The sequence below is a fragment of the Pipra filicauda genome, unplaced genomic scaffold, assembly GCF_003945595.2.
Source record: "Pipra filicauda isolate LSUMZ 115617 unplaced genomic scaffold, ASM394559v2 scaffold102_size2360937_pilon, whole genome shotgun sequence".
NCBI classification, from domain to species: Eukaryota; Metazoa; Chordata; class Aves; order Passeriformes; family Pipridae; genus Pipra; species Pipra filicauda.
The window spans coordinates 1,108,630-1,125,997 of NW_024103463.1; the positions used below are offsets into that span (position 1 = coordinate 1,108,630).

The 17,368-nt window shown below is 44.2% G+C and overlaps 2 protein-coding genes across 9 annotated transcripts in view; one reads left to right on the forward strand and one right to left on the reverse strand.

Annotated features, from left to right (window-relative positions):
• IPPK (inositol-pentakisphosphate 2-kinase) overlaps nucleotides 1-10,571 on the forward strand; it is a 49,705-nt gene extending 39,134 nt beyond the window's left edge. For 3 of the 4 annotated variants that reach the window (XM_039378298.1, XM_027735665.1, XM_027735901.2), the window contains 9 exons: nucleotides 1,404-1,525; nucleotides 1,916-2,005; nucleotides 2,598-2,656; nucleotides 3,007-3,079; nucleotides 4,247-4,526; nucleotides 5,730-5,880; nucleotides 7,250-7,352; nucleotides 7,862-7,941; nucleotides 8,962-9,535. In XM_039378298.1, the coding sequence (XP_039234232.1) occupies nucleotides 1,404-1,525; nucleotides 1,916-2,005; nucleotides 2,598-2,656; nucleotides 3,007-3,079; nucleotides 4,247-4,526; nucleotides 5,730-5,880; nucleotides 7,250-7,352; nucleotides 7,862-7,941; nucleotides 8,962-9,187 (1,184 nt within the window). In that variant the 3' untranslated portion in view covers nucleotides 9,188-9,535. Of the gene's footprint in view, nucleotides 1-1,403; nucleotides 1,526-1,915; nucleotides 2,006-2,597; nucleotides 2,657-3,006; nucleotides 3,080-4,246; nucleotides 4,527-5,729; nucleotides 5,881-7,249; nucleotides 7,353-7,861; nucleotides 7,942-8,961 lie in introns of all 4 variants that reach the window. The other variant, XM_027735422.2, reaches the window with a different exon arrangement.
• Nucleotides 10,572-11,963: 1,392 nt separating this feature from the next.
• The window catches only part of LOC113995856 (centromere protein P), a 128,806-nt gene continuing 123,401 nt past the window's right edge, over nucleotides 11,964-17,368 (reverse strand). For all 5 annotated transcript variants that reach the window (XM_027736620.2, XM_027736692.2, XM_027736543.2 and 2 more), the window contains 3 exons: nucleotides 14,437-14,516; nucleotides 12,613-12,704; nucleotides 11,964-12,347 (listed from right to left, as the gene is read on the reverse strand). In XM_027736620.2, the coding sequence (XP_027592421.1) occupies nucleotides 12,235-12,347; nucleotides 12,613-12,704; nucleotides 14,437-14,516 (285 nt within the window). In that variant the 3' untranslated portion in view covers nucleotides 11,964-12,234. The remainder of the gene's footprint in view (nucleotides 12,348-12,612; nucleotides 12,705-14,436; nucleotides 14,517-17,368) is intronic.

Genomic DNA, 17,368 nt, shown 5'->3' on the forward strand with positions numbered 1-17,368 from the left:
ACATGTGGCTGAGCTCCAAACAGGGCAAAGGAAAAGGGCCCTCATGGTGTGTTCATCTTATGTTTTTTAGAATGGTCCTGCTTTAGCAAAGTTCTTGAAGAAAAATATGGCATTAAATCAAAGTGCTGTAGCGATGGCTTTGTTGCCTTTGATCCAGGAAAAAAATTGAATTAATTTACATACAGTGAACACAGGACACTCTCCATCGTTGATTTGTCCTCACCTGTTTGAGAAGCAGTTCCACAGTGCCAGAAACCAGCAAGGACAGTAAATAGTTTTAAGTAAATAGTGTCTCATAGAAGTCAAAAAATCAATGATACTCTGGTAGAATTGAGTGATAGAATTCAGTTTTATTTCTCAAAATTAAACTTCGTGTGTCCACAGCTGCTGAGGATTGAAATGTGGTTGTGAGGAGCTGTCCAAGTGCTTTACAACAGCAAATCCCACTGTCCATTTTCAACAGGAATCTTTTTTTAACCTTGAAGAAAGAATTTCCTTCAACATTACCTTTCACATGCACCTGTCTAACTTATGAAGGAGCTTCTCTAATAATTCATATTTCTGTGTCTGTCTGATTTGGCAGGTGGCTTTCAGCTGGGAAGGTGGATGTACTTTTGCTTAAGTTTAGAAATGAAACCCCAGCGTTTTGTTGGAGACAGAAGGTTTCTTGCTCATCCTGGTGAAGTGCAGCAAGTCACTGCAGGCTGCTGCCTAATGAGGCTTCAGTTCCTGGGATTTATTTTTTCTATTGCAATGTATTTTTTCACAATGGGCATTTTTCTTGGCAGTGGAAACTGTAACAGAACACGTGTGTTCTGTGTCTCTCTTTAGCAACAGAGGTATTTGAAAATCGAGGGGTCTGTGTTCTTGTTAATGTTGAACTAAAATCTCACAGACTTTCTGTGTCCCAAAGGATGCACGTGGAGAGAGGGTATTTAAAGGCTTTTTTAAAATAATGCCTCTTAAGTTTATGATATTCCTGGCAGTTTTCACAGATTCCTTTTGACCCAGCTGAGGAATGGTAGGTCGTGCAGCTTTAGTAAGCAAAGATCACATCTTTGAATAAATACACTAATTAGTCACTTTACCTGTTGTTGGCCAATGCATTTCCTTGCTGTTTCAGGCGTCACCTCTCTTGGGAGGAGCTGGGAGCTGGCCATTAACAGCAGCCCTTGTGGCACTCCATATGGCCAGGACAGTTCTGAGGAACCTGAACCTGGGCGTTGGTAACGGGGAGGGCAAATTTGTGCAAGTGCATAATTGGCTAAAGCCTCCCAAACTGTGAGTCCTGTGCTTCCAGGTCTGTCCCCACACCCCAGCTGGCAGACAGGATGGCTGCAGAGCAAACAAACCTGCCCACAGCTGATCCTGACGTTCGTGTTGGCTTCCCTTTGCTCCCCCAGAGTGTCGCTGTGACAAGGACATGGACACCCGGAGCGGGTTCGCGATGTGCCTTCCCAACCTGACGCGGCCGCAGAGCTACCGCCTGGCCGAGCACCGGCCCCTGCTCTGCATCGAGATCAAGGTCTGGGGGGAGAGGCTCCTCGGGGGGCTCCTTTGCCTTTTTTAATACTTACTGGCCAGAGCAGTTCAAGGAATGCAGCAGTGGGATAAGGCAAAGCTCGGTTTACACTGTAACCCCTCTTTTAAGTCCCGATCTTTCAAAACTTGGGAAATTCCCAGGTGTTTACTAGGCTTTTCTGTAGGCCACAGCAGTTTTGTGTCCTTATTTATTAAAATAATTTATTTCTCTGAAATAACTGGGAGTAATATTCAGCTTTTAAGTGCTGGATTTTTTTTTTAAATTATTTTTTTAAATTTTCCTTTAACCGGAAAGATTTGCATCTTGTGTGTGCTTCTGTTTCTGTGGAGAGATACATTTATATTTACAGTCTTTTTTGTTTGTTTGTTTTAGCCAAAGTGTGGCTTCATTCCTTTCTCCAGCCATGTTTCACAGGAGATAAAGCACAAGGTGTGTCGTTACTGTATGCATCAGCATCTAAAGGTAATTATTGAGTCATCCTGCTTCTCCTTGGCTGGACTGTGCTTTATTTGCTGTTCCAGGCTTGGGTTCCTGTTAAAACTTGCTCAAATCCCTGATATGACTAAAGCTGGTAGGTGGATACACGGCTTGGGTTGCTGGGTGTGAATTTGTTTAGTGAGAGATGGAACAAGTTCTGTGGGAAGCTGGAAGCAAACAAACACAATATCAGTCTTTGGGGCCTGTGAATGCTGTGGTTGGGTAAAATCTGTTGTGGAACTTCCTTTCAGGATCAGCTCACCCAGTGCATTCTGTGACTTACAATAAACAGCCTGTAGCAGGCACAGAGTTCACTGGACTTGTGTCCTTTGTGAGTGTGAAATGGGGTGACTGGGCCTCCCTGATTAATGTGATCTTCCTCCCTCTGTGAATGCACTTGGAGTGACTGGGAAAATGACCAGGAAGGCCCACAGTGGTCATGAATTTTGTGTTCAAAGAGGTTTAAGTGTCGTGGGACCTCTGAAGGGAGGATGTCAGTGCACACACCTGACTGTTAAAATAAGAGAGCAGTTATTCCAGGGACAGTGGGTAACAGCAGTGCTCTGGTTTTCCCCAGGTAGCAAATGGAAAATGGAAGCGACCCAGTAAATATTGCCCGTTGGATCTCTTCTCAGGGTAAGGAGTCTGGTTTTTTGCCAAAAGGAATCTGTAACACAGGGGGGATTTTTGGCAGATTTTTCTCAGATTCCTTTGCCTTTTGCTGAGGTATTAAGGATAATCCATGCCTGCCTGCATGACCTTTACAGTGAATATTTCTAGTGCTGTCTATTTACACCTATCTCAGGAATCAGAGCTGCTTATTAATGTGCCAGTGCCTTTTGCTGCATAACATTGCAGCCAAGAGCTGTTTGCTTTACTCAGATTTGAAGCTCACTTTGCCTTTGCAGTGACCTCAGCTCACGCCAGGTGTGAACATCCAAAGGCTGGGATAAAACATTCTTGGTTTTATTTTTTGTTTTCCCTAGAAACAAACAGAGAATGCACTTTGCTTTGAAGAGCTTATTACAGGAGGCACAGAACAACTTGAAAATATTTAAGGTAAACAGTTAAATCTCTACTTGCTTTTTTTTGCCTTGGCTTTTAAACAATTTGCCTTCAGCATGTAAACAGTCAAGATCTTCAAACCTACCCAATCAGCACCTACCCATCAGTTCCATTTTTGGACCCCACCAAAAGAAGGAAACAGGAAAATTCTGAATTAGATTTCAGGTTAGGACAGATAAGTAATAATTTCCCAGAATTCATAGACTCATGGAATGTCCTGAGCTGGAGGGACCCACGAGGATCATCAAAGTCCCACTCCTGGCCCTGCACAGGACACACCCCAACAATCCCAGTGTGTGCCTGAGAGCCTTGTCTAAATGTTCCTTGAGCTCTGGCAGCCTTGGGGTTGTGACCACTGCCCTGGGGAATTAAATTACTCTAAAAGAATTGCTGAGGAACAACTAATAGAAAAGGACTTTTAAGTCTGACCAAAGTTTTAAAAATTCAGGAGGAAGAAGATGGAGAACTTTGCATGTTGCTGCAAATATTTTGGTTTTAAATTCCTGTTGGAACTCTGATGCAGGCCAAATGCAGAGCAGGTCTCACTGGGGAACGAAAAAGTTCCCTTTTCCATGGCATTCATGTAGAAAAATATAAAGCAGTAACTTATGGCTTATGGAGATTTTCAGATTAATTCTAGGAAACAAGACTCTGCAATTTATTTCCAGTATTAAATCAACTATTTGAATTACTTAAACTTCTGTGAACTGTCCTATTTTTTCTATTAGCACAGGTAACTATCACACCTTTTCTGTCCCCTTTCACAGCCTTCCCTTTGCCAGTCTGAATGGTAAAAGAAGGTTGTTTCACACGGTGCCTTTTCACTCCTGACATTATTCAGAAAGAAGTGATAGGAAAATGTGTCAAGTATCAGATCACTTGTATTTTTCTGATTCCTTACAGTTAATTAAGTTGGGAAAGTAACAGTTGGTTTAAATGGGTTTTTTGCTTCTCATTCAGAGGTTGTTACATGTGGAATCTGATTAAACTTAAGAGGGCAATTTGTAAGACTGGGCATGTCGTGTATTTGTATGGAGACTGTTAAGCTAAGAACACTTTTCTGTGCTTAAAATATTAAATCCAATGCTTTGAGTAGCTCAGTATGAAATACTTGATTTCATGAAGTGCCTAAAGACTCTTCATTTCCCCCCCCCCTTTCAGAATGGTGAACTAATTTATGGCTGTAAGGATGACCAGGACTGTGTCTCTGACTGGAACGAACTCGCTCGTCACTTAAAACCTTTCTTTTTCCCCTCCAACGGGCTGGTGAGTGGCCCCCACTGCACAAGGACAATTGTTAAAGAACTGATCCAGGTGATAACCATGACGCTACTGAGTAGCACCGACACCTGCAGGGCAGGTGACATGAAGACAGTGCCCGTTTCACAAGGACGAAGCTACTGTGAAGCAAGTGCTTTCAACAAGGAGCTGGTTAGGAATGGTAAGGAAGAACTTCTCAAGCACTGGCAGCAATGGACTGCCCACGGAATCACTGAGTGCTTTGGGTTGAAGGGACCTTTACAGGCCACCTACTCCACCCCCCTGCCATGGGCAGGGACACCTTCTGCTTCCACAGGTTGCTCAGGGCCTTGTCTGATGTAACGATGCAGATCTTTGTCTCTCGTTTGCTTATGGATGCTGATGTGGGAATGGAAACAGTGGAGTTGTAGTGACATTTAAAAAACGAGTTCTGAGCTGTGTGGCTGGTAGATAATTGCCCTTAATGTGACGTTGGAGTGAGCACTTTCAGCACTGTGCCTAATGAGAGGTAAAAAATAAATGCAGGAGGTGGTAGAGGAAAAATGGAAGAAAATACCAGTGTGAGCTGATAACAGTCGTAGGGATTCCAAACAAATGGGGAATTCTTATGTTGTATGTGATGAAGCTGGGCTGCTTTGGTTGCTGTGTTACATGACACCTGTTCCTTGCCTTTCCCTCTCCTCCTGCCAGTCCTCACCAGCAAGGGCACAGCTCATGTTCTTCTGCTGCTCTTCTGGCAAAAAGAGAGGTCTGAATTCCAGAGGGGAAAGGAATGGGAAGTGAGAGTTGGAAAACTGTGAACAACGATAAATTCCTCAGTGCATAAGTTCTGTGAAGCTCTAACTATTCAAGATGCTGCCAGTTACTCTAATTATACAAAAACCATGTTTCTCACTCTGCTTTTGAGGAAGACCTTTTTCACTACTGGTGGTTTGTTGTAGTGTTGGAGAATGAGCTGTCTCACAGAAATTACAGCAAGTGCAAATCTCTTTATATTATTTAACAAAAAGACAGGACAGCTGAAATGCTGAATTACTTTCTGCCAGCAGTTGATACTGTTCAAAGTGAATTTGTAGTGGCTTCAGACTCAGATGAGAAATTTCTCTTGTGAACTCAAACAAGTAGATTGCAGGTTGGGTGTGTTCTGGTGTTTATTTTTTGGGGGTAATTTGCAGAGTTGTACACCAGGCGTTTTATTCTGCAGTTTAAATGTGTACCTGGCACTTCAGTGTTTGGAAACTGAAATGTTTCAACGTTTCCCCCTCCCTGTGTGTGACTGGACTAAAAGTATTTGGCCTCGTGTTGTGGACAAGCACATGTTCTGGCAAATTGAAGCAAAGAACACACTCGTGTCTGCCTTATTTTAAAATCCATTTTCTTCTAGGTAAACACAAATTGGAAAGCTCTGGCTTACCGAGGGGTTGTCTCCTTTATAAAACCCTTCAGGCTCAGATGCTTGACATGCTGGATATTGAAGGACTCTATCCTTTGTACAGTAGAGTTGAACAGTACTTGGAGGAATTTCCTGAAGAGAGGTAAGACTTGATGGCTTTTCTTTTCAGTTCTGAGTAACCAGGTGTGCAGGCAAGACTGGCTCTGTCTTGTTATGTTGTACAACCTTCCTTCATGGCATTGCACATTCTGAATTTCTAACTTGAACTGCCAGATAACATAAAAGATCAGTTTTATTGTTGCAAGTTTTGGTGTCAGTCACTTTGGCCTGAATTTTTAAGTAATGATGACGGGAAGTTCACAAGAGAGAAAAATTCCCTTTTCCTGAGCAGTGCAGGTTGTGTATTTGCAGAAAGGTACAGTGAAATGAGTGCTTGGTTTCTCCTGTCCCCAGTCCCTGCAGAGCTCGGAATGTCTGCAGGGATAATGATGTTTTCACAGTCATTCTCAGGTCTCTATTGGCTTACCTACAACCTGCCCTTAAAATCCAATATTTGGCAGCAATCCAGCCCGTGCCTGAGGGTCCTGCAGAAGGTGTGGATCTGCTGTTGTCCATCCTGCCCTCCTGTGAGAACAGCTCCAAATGCCAGCTTGTGACCCACACCACAAGTGCTCAAATCATACTTGAGGCACAAGAAGCTTTATCTTATGGTATTTCTTGCCTGGGCATTGAAAGCTGCTCCATTTTTTCCTCAAACAAGGCTTATTGGTGTAACAATAATTGCTACAGAAAGCCTTCCCTGGGCTGCTGTGCCTCGGCTGTGCCTCTGCTGCTGCTCACACGAGGGCACTCTGGCTTCACTCGTGGAGTCACCGCTGCTGGTGCAGTTACACGTGAAACAAAGGATTTGGGAGAGTGTTCTTTGGGCTGCAGGGGGTTTGTGTGCTGCAAACCCCACTGTGAGGAGCTCAGCTCCTCAACGGGGGTTCAGGGGTTTAACAGGGGAAGGAAGGAGTCCAAGCCACCCCCATGAGCACATGGTACAAAGCTGGGGCAGAGCAGGGCCCTGTCAGACATGCCTATACTCCCAGTTGATCTTTACATATATATATATAAACTAATATATTATTATACATTTCTTATATATATATATTTCAGCAAGACATCTGGGAGCTCCTGCAAACTGCTACAGATTTTGAAATGTACCCATTTTTTGCAAAAAAAACCTGTCCTTGCAGTAATACACAGGTGGCAGTGGATTAAGAATGATTCATCTTTAAAAAAAACCAAAACAAACACACAACCCCTAAACAGCAGCAAATCTTGAGTGAAATGAGAGTAACAGGGACTGTTTGGGATGTTGGTTGGCAGTGGGTCAGTCTTTGGATGTATTTATCAGTGTTATGGTTGGGTTGTTGTGATCTGAGTGTCTGGGCTGCTGAAGAAAGATCACACTGAAACCTAGTAAATCATCTTGGCTGTCTATAAATCTTCTTTTAACATTTATTTAGAAGTACATTACAGATAGATGGACCTTACAATGAGGCGTTTTACGAGAAGCTGCTGGATCTTTCCACGGAGGATGACGGGACGGTGGCGTTCGCCTTAACAAAGGTACTTCTGGGGAGGGTTGTTTGCTCTGGCAGTGTTAATTAACACCTGGCTCACTCTGGCAGTGTTAATTAACACTTGTCTCACTGAAAGGGGTGGATAATGGATGGAGGCAGCACCACTGGCTCATCAGGATCTGGACAGTTAAAGTTCTCCCATGTGCCAGGGTGCATCTCTATAGCAGGAGCAGTTAAAAACAGATGTGTAGCACCAGTTCTTAAGAAAAAAATAAAGCTGTTTATTTGCTCTCTAGACTGAGGAAGCATTTTCATGAACTGGTGCTGGTTTGGCCAGCAGAAAATCATCTGTAGGAAATAAACATGGTTCTTATACAGGATGCTGCAAACCCCCCTGCTCCTGCCAACCGTCTGTTACGGAGATGATTTCCAGCTCTTACAGTGCCAACATCCCAGTACAGGGAGCACACTGGTGCCTTCTGTAAGGAACAGGATGCTTTACTACAGGCAAACAGAAGCATAAGAGAAAATGTGCATTATTTCTCTGTTGCACAGGTGCAGCAGTACAGAATAGCCATGACTGCTAAAGACTGCTCCATCATGATTGCCCTTTCCCCCTGTCTGCAGGATGAATGGTAAGAGCTGCCTGTACCTGCTTTGGAATGGCTCCAGTTGTTTAGAAATTGGAGATGTTGTTTGCACAGTTCAGTCAACTCAGTAATTAAAAAAAAGTGCGGGGGTTGGGGGAGGGATGTGTCCAAATATTTGGCTGTGAACATATTAATAGAGTTCTGATTTGAGGCTTTTAGAACCCATGTCTGTTTCTGAAGAGTTTTAAGTTGATCAGAAGGGTTAAGGTTTTATATTCATGCTCTTCTTGAACTTTGAATTGACTGTTTATAGTAGCTCTATGTGGTTTTAAACAGGTGCAGTTTTTCTGCCTTGGTGTCCTCATATGAAAGATCTTTCAAGCTGAGTTGCCTTTAATGGCCTAATTAGAGTAAAACCAAGGCAATAATCGAGAGGTGACATCTGTGACTGTCAGGCAGGAGGCTTTGCTGCAATGCCATCCATTTTGGCTTGTGTCAGCAGTCATAGTCTGCAGGGGGGAGTTGGTTTACTAGACTCTTGTATTTTTGGAGAATACTGTTTTCTGCATGTGCCCTGCAGTTCCTGAGTGAAGTGTTGGTGATGGACATGAGTTGTGCAATGGCTGAGTTCAGAAATCCTCCATCCCTCAGCATGCTTGGACAGCAGTTCCCACACTGTGTTTTATTACCTTGAACCTAAGTAGGTGTTGCAGTGGCTCTTTCTGCTTTTGCCAGTTAATAAGGCTGTTGCTTTGTATGCACCACCTAGAAACAGCTTAGATTTACTAAATACAGAGGCACAGCAGTTGAGAGTAATGTTTGACTTCAGCTGTGTGGAAGCTGAAAGGAAAAGGACTGGAAGAGATCCCACCAAGTTCCCATTAGGACTGCTAAAGCTGGAGCTGTAGTTTCCTAAGTGCTGCATTAGCTGCAGTTTATTTTCTTGGGCTCCCATGAAAGTTCTAAGATAAACATTAGAGTCACTTTTGCAAGGGGACTTGAGACACATAAATTAAAAATCCTGGTTTCAGTGACTCAGATGTGCAATGTGGATTTGTTTTCCAGCTCTGAGCAAAGATCTGTGGTACTGGCATCCAAATCCAGATTCACCTTTTCTGTCTCTGTGCTGGACCTGGACCTGAAGCCCTATGAGAGCATTCCCCACCAGTACAAACTGGATGGGGAGATAGTCAACTATTACCTGAAGAATGTACAGGCCAAAGATGACCCTGTTATGTCCAACCTCTTCAAGGAGAATGAAGACTGCACATTAGTTCTCCATAAAGTGTAACCATTTCCTTGAGGTTATTTTTATTCAAACACATTAGAAAGTGAAAGAGTAATGGAATACAGTTATGGTGATTTTTTTTTTCTTTTCTATTGTGTTCAGTGCATTTTTCAGCTGTGAATGTTTTTGCTTTATGAAATGATTTCTAATGGGTGATGCCTTCTCAGAGCCCTGAGATAGCATTTGCTTAATGAATGTATTTAATGTGACAGAACAGGTAATGTGCCATACCTTGGAACTAGAGGACAGAGCAAATTAATACAAAAAGTCTACTTAGAATTGAAAGAGCACAGAATGAAAGGTTTCCTGAAGTATTGCACTAACATAGAAAGCCTAATTACTAACAAGAGAATTGCCTTGGAGCCTGTGCTTTGAGTCTCACTCATCCTTCCTAGAGGAGGGAATGCTCTGGCAAATCCTGATATAACATTTTAGCATTAATCCACTGAAAATACAACTGTGCAGTGGCTGATCTGTGAAACTGCCCTGTCACTGCAGAACACTTAAGTACTAAATGCATGGATTAGGAACACCAGGCTGCGTCCAGAAGTTTTGTGATCATCTTGTATCTACCTAAAGCTTCTGAAACTAAGTGCAAAGGGTTAAGGTAAACACCTCTGAGTTTTATGTCACAGCTGGGCTTAACTCTCCTGCCCTACTGGTTTTTATTGTCCCTACATGATATGCTGCTATTGGAGGTGAAACCACAGCTCGCTCTCCCCTAATTTAAACTGAGCTACAAGAAGAATTTGTTCTGAGTTTTACAGATCATTTCAGGTCTTTCAGGTGGTGTCAGACATTGGCATTATTACACTGATGCCCCACAGCTGTGCAGCACGAGCAGCTGCTTTCAGGCTCCTTCATTTTAAGTGACTGCAGAGAAAGGGTGACAGCATCTCATTTTCTGCCCTGAAGCTGCAGTGGGTCAGTCTTGTGACAAGCTGGGCTTGTATCACTGCTGCAGGGATTTTTGTGATGGCTTTCCTTTGTAAGCAGTGCTACGTGCAGCTGCAGTCTGGTGAGTGGCTGCAGTAACGCCATCCTTGGGGAAGATCCCGAGCTGGAGACTGGGGATATATCCAAAACTGAGGGTACTATGATAAAATCTACAGCCCCTTTCCCCTCAGGGATTGCACACCCTGAAGGGTGCAGAGATGCTCCTCAGGCCACAGGCTGTTACCTGGATCCAGCCTGTGCTCAGCAGTAATGTTGTCCAGAGCTGTGTGGGTTCCCTGCTAAAATCACATTTATATCGGGGTCTCAGTGTAACGTTTGAATTGTTCCACTTCACCTGAAATTCAAAAGGCCAACTCAGGACTCCCTGTACATTGGCACAACTCAAGGAGGAAATGTGAAACACAGAGTGACACCACTCCCACAGTGACTGGGCTGGCACTGCCAGCTTGGATCCACTGCCAGGTGGGACAGGGCCTGGAGCTGCTCTCCTGGATGTGAGATGTTATACTGCAACAGTGCAATAACCTGGTAGCTCACAGTGGGAATAATCCTTTCTTTCCAAACAAAATCTGGGGGGAGAGAGAGCCACTTCTAAATCCAGAAACCCTCCAGCTGTTAGAAAGAGGAGGAAGGAAGGACCATCCACAGCTGGGAAGTTCCCAGGTTTTTATGCTGTAACTTTATGCACATTTCGTACACAAACAGAAGCCTCTGTGCTGAGCAAACAGTTTTGTTTTCAGGCAAGAAGGAGCTAAAGATGAACTGAACTAAAGGTTACACAAAACCAGCTAAACCAGTTCCATGGCAGTGGATAAGTTGCAATGAATTTTGCCTGTCTGCTGGACTCTAGACTTGAAATTAGCCTGGCCTTATCTAATGAGAGATTTCCTTAGAGAGTTGCTGTTTGTCAGAACCCAATCTCTGGTGTGGCTCAGCTGTAGAGTTTGGCAGTTTTTCCTGACCCACTAGAACAGTGGGAGACTGTTTAAGTGATCAAACAGTGGATTGTTACATTTATGGCATTATAAAGATACTGTTGCTTCAGTTCTTGATTTCTCCAGTTTCCCCATTGCTGTACAGTGTTTTGCCATCCCTTGTGCTGGGGTGGCTCCAGCAGCTCTGGCCTTGGAAAGGAGTCTCTTACTGTCACTTGAGAGCCCAGAGTTTGTGGGTTTGGGCCCTTGGTTCCAGGAACTGTTACTCCCTCCCCAAGAAGGACCTGACTTCAGTTGTATCAGTTTGGGGTGGATATGGTCATTTGGTTGGGATGGAGAGAGCAGGAACTCTTGGAAAACACAGAGAGTTCCCACATGGGCTGATGGCACATCTGATGGAAGTGAAGGGAGAGGCAAGACATCAGTCTGATCCATTTTGTTTCTTCAGGGATGAATGTATGACATATGATGCTTTGGTAACATGTTACCTCCCAGAATTTCCCCCTGGAAGCAGGAAGTGCTGCAGTGGGCAGGAGGTAACTCACCCACCTCTTCCCAGGAGGGCCTCTCTGGGGTAGTTTAAGCTGTCTCAACACTTCCACTGTGGAACAAAGTTACTCCAGACAGTTACACTTGGGGTTTTTTACCATTGTATGTCTTTGAAATCTTCACATTCTCTTCTTCCACCCTAATTTAAGGAGAAAGCTGTTTAACTCTTTGTTCTAGGAGTCTCTTACTGTTCTCTTGTCATTTTAAAATCACTGTACTTTTACAGAGCTGTGAAATGAAATGGATTTTTATGGACTTGATTTTGACAGTGCATGATCTTTTAACAATTTCCAGATATCTAGAAAATGTTAAGAAGATAAACCACTCTGGTACATTAATGATTCAGAAAGATAAATTTATAATAAAATCACTCTGTACATGTAACTATTTTATTTGGCATTTTTGTATTTAAATGGCTGTATTTATTTTCATGTCATGACAATTTATATATAACGTGCCATAATTGTACAGATAGCATGTTTTATGAGTATGGTTTCTAAATGGAAAATAACTTAATGTTTATATTCAATAAAATTATAGACTGTGTAACACAATATCTTAATTAAAACTACTTTTGAAATTGCTACCTACTGTAAGTAATGCTGGCATTCATTCAAGCACCTTGATCAGGTTCTCCAAGGCTGCCTCGATCCCCAGGAGCAGCACCATGCTCCGGAAGCGGGCAGGGACACTCTCCACTCTTGTCATCTTCTGCTCCAGGACTGCAGGAAACACACAACAGGGAAGGTTATTTTCCCAGAGCTGAACCAAGTGCTGGCAGGGGGTGAAGCACCTGCACACAGACATGGGGTGCAACCTTGGAAATCACACAGGGGGTGAAGTGCAGCTGCTGCTCAGTGGGGGTTTGTTTGCCTGGCTGGGCTCTGTGAGGGGGATTTCCGTGTTCTCTAAAGGGATGTTGGCCCCAAACAGGGCCTGCTGTTCTGCCTGGTGGCTCAGAACAGCCCCTGAAGTGACTGATGTTACCTTGCTCTGGGACTTTGGTCAGCAGGTCCAGGACAGGTGTAGTTGTCCCTTCTTCATCCAGATGGATCTTCCAAACAATCATCAATTCAAACCTGTACCGGGAGCACAGGAAGGTCAGTCCAGGGTTAACCAGGGCACTGGTTTTGGGGTTCCTCCAAAGCAGAAGCTGCAGCATTTGAGAGGCTCCTACTCTTGCTCTCCAACAAAACTCACCTCATGTAATCCAACTCACCCATCTCTGGGTTCGGGAACGAGGAGCATTTAATTAACTGAGGAAAACCAGTAATCTGCTGACAAGGAAGGCTTCTGGGTACCTCCAAGCTTTCAGCCTCAAGGATTTTTAATCCTGGTTCTTGTCTTTGTCTCTTTATGAATGATTTGTTTGCACAGGACAGTGGGGCAGAGTAAGAGAGGAAGGCAAAGCAGAGCACTGAGTGTCCCCTGGCCCAGCCCCTCCTGTAACATCTTCACCCAGGGTCAGGTGCTGAGCTCAGACACAGGATAAGCACAGGAATGTTGTTCCAGAAGTGTTTGATAAATGGTGATGTGCTGGGTTTGGAATAAGGGTCACCCTGATATTGTTCATGGTTGTCTTAGAATAATGCACAGGCAAACATCTGCCCCAAGCCTGCATTCCTGCATTTTTTGCTTTTATCTTTAAAAAAATAAATAATCTCAACCATCACCACTCCTGCCAGAATTGGTTTGGGTTTTTTTGCAAGGCCAATCATGATTCCCAGCTATTGCAGTGGGACAAGATCACTGCACCATCCCAAGGCAATAGTGAGGCAGGAGGTTGGTCTGGAACAACATCCAGAGCAGATCTCCTGCTTTATAACAGCCCTTCTTCTTTATCTCATCTTTATTCCCCTCCAAGCCTAGAATTCCTTATGGAAGGTAAGGCTTTCCTGATCCAAAGCTGATCTGGACAAGTCACTGTGGGGGAGGAAGCTCCCCTTTCTCAATTTTACAACTGTAAAAATTCCCTTCAAATGTGATTTGTCAGCCTTTTGCCCCTTGATTGTTACAAATCCTTTGGGAATTTGTGCACAGCTTGTCCTGGAATTTTGCAAACAAATTCTTATGCCAGTCTGGTTTCTACCAACCCACTGAAATGACTTGGAAGTTCTTGTGTTTCATGGCTGTGGGTCAGAGGGAGTGTGTGTAATGGAACTGCCACCTGGTGACATAGAAACTGTTAAACAAAGCAGGTTATTCCCTAACCCTGATGGTCTAAGAACAATTCATTCCAACAACCCACAGTTAAAGCATTTAGTTTTAAATGGCAGGTTTGGCTGAACCAAGACAGCACCATCTCTTAGGGTTTATTTGCTAGTTTCACACAGAAATGTCACAGAGGGAGCTGTGCTCAAATTCCAGTTGTTTCCATATAAATTAAAGCATGTTATAGCAGGATGTAAGAGGAGAAGGGAATGGTCTGATCCCTTCACAAAATAGTTATTTTTCTTGGCCCTGACAGAATTCCTGACAGCGATAATTATATTGTCTTACATGTAACTTCAAGGGTTTTTTTCTGTACTGAAAACCCCAAACCTGCTGGAACACATCCCACAGGAAGCCCAAATCCCACAAGCCTGGTAGAGTAGTAATTCCCTCATCTAACAGATTTCCTTCTAAAACAATGGAAAAGTGTAGCCACAGTTGCTTCCAGTTACATGGTAACTGCCATTTTCTTTCTATTCTTTAATGGCAAGACACCAAGGAACTGGGCTTTGCTGGGATGTGACTGGGATCCCTGCACCTCCTGCCCTGCCTGTGCAGTCCCTGGGCTGTATCAATCAAGAGATGCATTTATTGGCTTACCCAGAAACTTTGGGGTTCCTCAGAATGATATAATCTCCCTGCAGTCCTTCTGGAAGGGTCACGACCTCAGGATACTTGGCCTGTGAATAAAAAGGCTCAAACTGGGTCACAAAAATCACAAAAACCACCAGATGAGGTGGTTTCCAGCCAGTGCTCCCCAGTCCCAGTGGGTTTCATGAGCTTGTGTGATGATTAACAGCAATAGTTAAGAGTAACAATACTGACTGTTTAAAATTCTGACCTGTTTTTTTTCTTTAGAGCTCCTTGTGCAAGACCCAGGAAACCCTGAACTTTTTTTTTAAACTAAGTTCTGTTAATTGCATTTAATAAGACATTATAATGCATCCCCATTTGACCTCCTCCCCTCTGTGAGGGAAGGAACCCGACTGGAACACTGGCTGGAGATCACCAAGCTCCACAGGCAGCTTTGGAAGCACAAAGTAATAAAGGCAATGAGACACCAAAATAACCACAGCTACCAAAATATGGGATAATGGAAACGTGATCAAACATAAAACCACTGACTCCTATTAAACTTCCATGTTATTGGGAATTATTTCCAGTTACCACAACATGCAAAGGTTGATTGTTGCTCCATTCTTTTGTCAGTCCCTCTGATATTTGACAGTGTTCAGAATGTGTATCTTGAATTACTCAAGACTCAGAACTTTTGCTAGAACTGGTTTAAAAGCACATAAGAGCAGACTTGTAGCTCCATATGGATTCTGTAGGTGACAAGTTACTCAGAGTATGAGGGGATGCACAGACACCAAGCACTGAGGAACAACACAACATCCTGCAGGGAATGTGCTGCTGGAAAAGGAAACAGGACGGAGCCAGAGCCTGTTGTCGTGCAGACTCCAGAGCTGCACCCTGCTCGTCCTGCCTCACGCACTGGACACGGAGCTGTGCTCCAAAACTTGCAGTTTATAAAGTAAGTGTGAAAAGTCTCTCAGCCTGAATCATCCCACAGGGCTCCCGGGGCAGCTCTGTAGGAAAAGGAGCAGGAGAGCCGGTCGTGGAGCGGCGCTGGAGGGAATGAGTCCGGTTTTATGGGATTACGCCTCATCTGGCAGAGGGAAATCGCTCCCAGATGTGACCTTGCTCTGGGTTAGGAATTTATGACAAGTTGAAGGGGGGCTGTGCACAATGTGCCAAATGACATAAAACACATGGAATTTGCCAGTTTTAATTTCTACCCAGCATCCAGTCCTGTATTTACTGTGGGGATAACAACCAGGATCTATCCTGGGAACAAGGACACGGAAAGGACGATGCGGAGCAGGGCAGTGACACTGTGAAAGTGGCTGATCAAGGGTCACTTGCCCAGCAGAGCAGGGATCCTATTCCAGTTTTACTCCCTGGGGAATTATGATAACAATATAAACCAAGTTTTCCAGGCTTTCCTTCTCCATAACTCATGTCTCATATCCATTACAAGCCCTCATTTGCCTGGGAGGATCTACTGATCTCTGTAGCTCCAGGCTGCCAATACTAGAAATGCAGGATTAGCTTCTCTCTGGAACTCAGCTCTTGTGTTCCTCATTTACAGGAGATCCCAAGCATCCATAGCTAAGAACTGAGTCATGTTTCACCTTCATCCGCCCATCCCGAGACCTTTGGGAATCACCAGAGAAAATAGATCAGAGGAACGAGATAAGAGTTACAAACCCAAACACTGTGAAACACTCCCAGGGTTTTTTTGGGAGTTCCTGTGTAGCTGCCATGACCAGGTGGGTGGCATTTATGTCATATGGAAAACAGAGGCAACTCCAGGAAATCCCGGTGTGTGATTTTCTGTGGCAAAGCTCCCCTGTACCTGGGAGAGGTGAGCTCTGCACACAGAGGGTGGGGATTCTCTGCCTTCTGTAAACACCATCAACCTCAACGTCGGGAGAATCCGATCCTGTGTGAAATCCACAGGATTTGGGATAAAATCCAGCCTTTTAGCGGGAAAGGTCATATTTTAGCAATCCACAAAACACACAGAAAGCCAAACCACAAATACCTACATCTCTCCTCACTAAAACCTGAGCCCTGACAGCTGCTCCAGGCCCGGATCCGTGTGAGGATCCCGGCTCTGTTCCCACCTCAGGACAGTTCCTTACAGCAACCACCCCATGGGAGCAGGAAGCGAAGCACCCAGGATTAAGCAGCGACCTTAAACACTGGCAATTCAGGGAATAAACCCCGGGAAATGCAGCCGCACGATCTGCCTTTTATATTCCACAGGTAGAACGTAATGTCTGAATCCCACAGGTCAAATGTGGGGATCTGGGATGTAACAAACACCAGGCACACGGTGAGCAAAGGCAGAACTGTGATTCCAAACACTTCTGGATACCACATTACCACCTCATCTTCTCTGCTGAGCAACTTCCCCAAGTTTTCCCCAGGGAAAAGAAAAGCAGAGCAATGACCAGGGTGACAGCATGAGCTGATCCACTGGAAGGTCTCTTGGGAAAGTCAGGAACTCCTGCGGGATCTTGGGAACTGGACCCCAGGCAAGGGAAAGAGATCCCATCAAGTACATGATACCAGATGGGAGAGATCAGCTACGACTGCATTAAGCAAAACCTGCCTTTAATCAAGAAACATCTTTCCTCAGATGACTTTTAAATGTCAGTTAATGATCAAAACCAACAGCCCAAGCTATTATTGCTTCTAGACGGAAATGGTTTTTCCAGCTCCTTCAGGAGTCCAGGCAGGGAATCTGATGGGAACTTTTGTCTCAAACAGGAACAGTCTCAAATCACAGAGGGACCATGGGGATGGAATGCTCAGCCCTCCCGTGCTCCCATGACAGATTTTACACACACACAGAGCCATCCCAGGGAATACTCTTGCAGGGGCTATTTTGAACCAAAACATATTATCCTCCAGCCGTTTAGAGCTGCGTTGCAGTTTTCTGCACACTAAATCTCTGCTAAGG